The sequence below is a fragment of the Brassica oleracea genome, chromosome C1 (genome assembly GCF_000695525.1).
Source record: "Brassica oleracea var. oleracea cultivar TO1000 chromosome C1, BOL, whole genome shotgun sequence".
NCBI lineage: Eukaryota > Viridiplantae > Streptophyta > Magnoliopsida > Brassicales > Brassicaceae > Brassica > Brassica oleracea.
This window is the reverse complement of record NC_027748.1, coordinates 40,188,137-40,193,753: the sequence shown is the minus strand read 5'-3', so window position 1 is coordinate 40,193,753 and position 5,617 is coordinate 40,188,137. Positions and strand designations below refer to the sequence as shown.

Genomic DNA, 5,617 nt, shown 5'->3' with positions numbered 1-5,617 from the left:
CATTCAACTAGATTATTGCTAATGCATATCTCTCAGGGAAATATGCTCAGGTGACAAATAACGCAGTTTAGCTTGTGAAGATAAATCTAAATATCAGGTTGAATTCAACACAGGAACAATTATTCAGGTTTTTGCAGCTTTCTTTTATGGCAAGTCACAGTAGTTTTACTGATAACAACTTCAGTATTTAACTAAGGATACGTATTATTGCAACTTAGCTTCTAATCTTTGTCTGTTTAGCCTAGCCAGTGTTATTTACTCTTCTTTCCTATGAAAGTTTTATATATCACAAGTTTGCAGATTGTAATAATGGCCAAGCCCCTAATCAAAGATGTTTCAATGGGTCTAACCGGTAGCGGCCCTGGGTAGAAGCAGCACAAGCATCTGCTTCCGACCATTAATATGAAGACAACAATTTCGGCCAATTTTCCAAATGCTATAAGTAGGTCAGATGGTTAAATATTGTTTCCCCCCCCCACACAAAGTTAACAAGTTTAAGCCTTCACTTCACTGGATTCCAAGCCTCTGACAATCAGTCAAAGACTATCCGTTGGTCTTTTGCTTAAATGGGCCAACATTTTGAGCCGTAAATGGGCTTATTGTTACAATCAGTCAAAGATGAAGGCATGAAGCAATAAGAGAGCGCATGGACTGAACAGAAGAAAGTAAATGTAAAGATGAACGGGTCGTCAACTAATTATGAATAGATTGACGGTGTGTTTTTTGTAGTTATTGCTCACCTCCTCTTTCTCCAGCCATTGAATACATATTTATTGAGTCGGGCTCCTCTCTTTTCGAAGAGTAGGATCGTTGAGGTAAGTTATTCTTACCGTAGGTTCATGTTCGGTTTAAAGAATAATTCACCGTAGGTCATCATTGTTCTACTCTCCTGTGCATAAGGGTTGTTGGAGGATATATATGAATATTGGTGCCGTGCCCAAATCCATTACAGTTCTTCATATGTGTTGTTAGACTCACCGAGTTCATTTGATTAATGGACACTGTCTTTCGATGGGCCAAAGACTCCTTTTTATTTAGGTTTACGCCAATCGTCGGGACCGTAAGCAGGGCCGGGCCTGACCACAAGCTGGTCAAGCATGGGCTTGAGGCCAATATCTTTATAAGCAATTTTGGGGGCCAATTTGACAAGAGTTTTTGTTGGTCCAGTGGCTGAATAAGCTGTTTCAAATGTTAAGGTCATGAGTTCGAACCAGCTTATTTCTATTTTTGGGGCCAATTTTTTTTACTGCTTCTATCCTTGGAAAACTCAGGCACTGCCCTGACCGTAAGTCCCACCCATCCCAAGAATTCCCAATCTTTTCTATACCAAAGGAAGTAAATTGGTTGTCAAAAATCAAAAGCAGTAAAGATATTCGTTCTATTTACACGTGATGGGCTCGTTCCACTACAATATATGTTTACTCGTAAGGGGCTAAGTTCAAAGTACATGCAAGACAACCATGCACCGCACGTGACACTCATCTTTCTTCAACTCGTGACCTTTCTTCCAAATTTTTTTAAAAAACTATTTTTTAGGATTTGAGATCATATTGAGTCAGAAAAAAACATAAAACAAAAACACTGCAATTTGAACCGATTCAGCATCCAATAAATTCTAAGAACGTGCAGTTTCATCAGCCAAAAGAGTGTCAGAATTCACTTTTGGCTATCTAAGTATATCAAAATTCAAGTTCAAGTGTTCCGACTACATAGCCTGAGTGCACACTGAAAAAATATATTTCCTGTTCTATAAGATTACGTTTTGATGCATAACTGTTGATCCCGAAATATATAATTTTTCAAAACATGAGATTTATTAACTTATCGACTGGAAATTTCTGTACTAAGCCGATTACTTAGTTGACTACATGCATATATATTTTTGACCTTTGGACTCGTCAGTTTTTAAAACTAAAAGTAGAATCTTCCTGATTTCTGTATAATATTAGACAATATTTATCTCAGAGACTCAGACATCAATACTCAATTCATTTCATTTTGTTCACATTTTAAATAATTAGATTCTCCTCTAACTGAATTGTTTTTAATCCATACTACTACTGTACAACGAATCGATATAAATAATAAACTTCATGCTTAAGGATGGTCAGCCTTACAATGCACTACGTAATCAGATTTGGGGATCCAAACTCCTTTTCAGTTACCATTAGTTATTGTCTGCGTAAAGATCATTACTTTAATTTTGTGGTTTTACTATTTTCAAGTTAGTTTGACTTCATAATTAGTAACTCAAAATAAGCAATCTCACACAGCTGCCTAGTCACATGTTGACCTACCTATTTCTCTTTTTAAGTGGAACGAATATTCCAGATCTTCCAGTGGCACATTCTTATCTTCAGGGAATAAATTAACTATAAGTACTATTTTTTCCTTATCATTTTGTAGATATCATTGCAAACAGAGCAAAGGCTTTCTTGGATTGAAAATTTGGATCCATTTTGTAAACAAACGCGAAGTAAACACGAAAATAAGAATATTTAGAGAGAAACAACGATTGAGGCAAATACATATTTTAGGACTTGTGTATTGATATACAAATGAAGATAATTTTTCAATATGTTATATCACATTTATATAACCTCAAAACTCTGTATGCTATTTATTTATCTACTTAAAGCACCTTTTCTACCAAAGAATGTGTCATTTTATTGGTATAATAATTTAATCAGAATCAATAATCCTAAATTGAGTCTAATCTTTCGTTTCATGCCGATAGTTATCTAGTTCACACCTATTCTTAAAAGCCAAAAAAAAACTATTTCTAAAAGGCAATTGATCATTAGTGAAATGATTAATGTTATTCACTAGATAATGTTAAACAAGCTCCCTTCAAAGAGTTTTTAAAGTTTGGACAATGATAACATATCTACACGACACCTACTCTCGTCTTCTGTACGCCCGAAACTTTTTTTTCGCTGGTTGTTGGTGGCTGTTCATCATGGACATTGATAACAACATGAGGAGAGCTATTGTTTTCTTCCTCGCTGTCACCCTCTAGAACAGGCTTTACACTTCCCCTGTGAAGTAGTTGATGTTGTCCTAATTCCGGTGACACTTTTGGATCCGGAGTCTCTTTAAAGTGTGCCAGACCGGTGAATTCTTCCACTGCCTCAGAGATCTTCTCGACGTAATTAACGATCTCGATCAGTATTGACGCCATTGTGACTCCGGGAATGATCTCCAAGAGATCTTTCTCTGTCTCTGGAGAAGACGTTTTGAGTGCAATCCTTAGGTTTTGTATGGCATTTTTGGAGTTTTCAATATATGCATTAACACAAACACTGTCTCTCTTCATTGTTTTGATAGATTTGGCTATGGCTTTTAGGGCTTCACAAGCTTCTCTGCTCATGATCGAGCATGGCTCTTGAATCTTGCTTATGAAATCTTGTGGTATCTGCTTGCGTCACACGTAAAAGAACATGCAAATTATTAATATTATTCCGTCAAACCTTTAGTTATTCGTTAATGTATACGTATTATTTATCATCGACATTTTAGCCATTGAGAGCCTTGGCATTTTATTTTTATTTTACACCTGCTTGGTGCAATCTTTGATGGTTAGTCCTGGTTATAATACACTTATTTATGCATGTGTCTTATGATTGCGAGTGGAGGGAGATAACAAAAAAAAGGAAAATCAATAATGGCATACGACGTAGCAAAGATACATCATGCTTACCAAATTTGGACAATTTTACAAATTCAGAGTCACCTTGTTTTAGAATAAATAGTAAATATAATGATAAAAAAAACTAATAATTATACATATTTTCCTTACATTGAAAAATATATGTAATTATTTAAAAATAATCTTCTACTTATTCGATCCGGTGATTAATGATAAATAACAATTTGATTTACTTTCCAATTCAGTTTGCAGTTTTTGAAAGTAGTTTTTGGTTTAATATCAAACTAATGTGATCGCCAACGAACCTTAACGTCGGAGAGAACATAGCCATTGAGGATTTCCAAATGAAAGGCGCATTGACGAACAAGTCCTGCGATCTTTAAGTACTTTGTCCATGGATGGCGTAGCCTGAATCGGCCATGTCCCGGTTCCCATCTCGCAAGATTCGCCTGGAAAACAAAAACATTACGATCATCAATTACATTAGAACGCTTTTATAAAATAAATACAAATTAACTAACAACAGCATTATGTAGCTAGGAACATTAATTATTGTCTATCTGCATATAATTATACCAAAATATCTTCAGTGCTTTTTGATGTTAGAATGCTTTTGTATTGTTGAACACACGAGTTTGTCTCCTTTGAAGTCTTCTCCGATGATGGAAAATATTCACCCTCGAAACCTTTTTACATATATTTAAACACGTATACATGCATAAGTTACATATGTTCATTATATTTACCAAGAATAGATTAATTGAAAATGTTGGATATTGTAAGCACCTTCTAAGGAGTTAGCGAGTTTGATAATGTTGTTAGCAATCATCTTGTGAAGATCTTCGCCTGCCCATACAGGAAAAACGAAGATCGATACAAGGATGCATATCGTTCCACCAATAAGAATGGTGGATAGTCTTTGATATGCCATAACCAATATTTCATCTGTACGGTAACCCGAAACGGCAACCATGCTGAATGTGAGTATGAATATCAAGGCACCATAGTCATATCTCTGTTTAATCCTTGGAAAAAACCGTGAAAATGTTGCAGCTGCACCTAGTGAGAACACGAATATCCCAAGAACAATCGGCTCTCCTTTGTCTCCACAGAATCTAGCAAGGTGTACTGCACCAACCCCTAAGGCACCGGCTATTAATGTTGCAAAACCTCTGTTTAAACCTTTTGAAAGTGTCCCACCTATATGAAAACATGTTTTAGTTTGACTTGGTTTTAATAGACATCTTTCTATTTAATTTGTCATAGTAACATGGACATTTTTAATAGACTTACCGACAGTGAACTCGGAGACTACGACTACTGTTAGTATCGCCCACATACCCGAAACCCCGAAGCTATTATAGAGAGGCCGTACATAGTACAACATTGATACTAATGTGAGAGAAAGTCCCACTTTTAAGGAATGGATGATCCGTCTTGGATCATCTTTACCAAACTTTTGCACATTCTTTATGCGCTTGGTGACGCCGTCTTTAAGCTTGATAGGGAACTCCTTAAGCCTTTGCAAGAATCCTGCTTTCTTCACTTGAGCATTCAACTCCATCTCCATTGAAACTTTCAATGTAACTTAAAGCTTGTGAATTGGCTAATATTTGTAGAACTTTTGTGTGATGCTTATGTGGGATAGTTTTTGGCTATATTTATAGGTAGAAGAAAGCTTAACCTGTGAAACGACAGGTTTTTCACTGCTGACTAAGCTTGCATCTAAACTAATTTTTTATCTGGATGTCTTAATTTTTATTGATATAAATATTGAAGACATAAAAAGTGATGCGCAGTACTTTTCTTACTTAGATCTAATTAATTGATGGATGGCAGGCAATTCATCTATAGATAGGTAGAATATAAATGTACAAAATGTTTTTTTTTTTACGTAGGTCGAATAAAAGACCAAATATTATACTAAAATGTTTTAGTTTATTTATTTACGAGCTCCACCACCACAAG

General features: G+C 35.5%; 1 protein-coding gene across 1 annotated transcript; it reads right to left on the bottom strand.

The window, feature by feature from the left end:
• Nucleotides 1-2,887: 2,887 nt before the first annotated feature.
• On the bottom strand, nucleotides 2,888-5,241 carry LOC106300605 (aluminum-activated malate transporter 8). Its single transcript, XM_013736787.1, has 5 exons — nucleotides 4,943-5,241; nucleotides 4,436-4,849; nucleotides 4,226-4,335; nucleotides 3,955-4,098; nucleotides 2,888-3,415 (listed from the first exon to the last, which is right to left on the bottom strand). Exons 1-5 carry the CDS (start codon nucleotides 5,217-5,219, stop codon nucleotides 2,888-2,890), a joined length of 1,473 nt encoding a protein of 490 aa, XP_013592241.1. The 5' UTR covers nucleotides 5,220-5,241.
• Between the last annotated feature and the right edge of the window lie 376 nt (nucleotides 5,242-5,617).

Excerpts from the sequence above, each read along its gene's own strand:
- LOC106300605 (XM_013736787.1), bottom strand. The coding sequence starts at position 5,219 with ATGGAGATGGAGTTGAATGCTCAAGTGAAGAAAGCAGGATTCTTGCAA. Across the intron at positions 4,850-4,942 it reads AGTCTCCGAGTTCACTGTCG|GTGGGACACTTTCAAAAGGT; the intron begins GTAAGTCTATTA and ends GTTTTCATATAG. Across the intron at positions 4,336-4,435 it reads ACTCGCTAACTCCTTAGAAG|GTTTCGAGGGTGAATATTTT; the intron begins GTGCTTACAATA and ends ATATGTAAAAAG.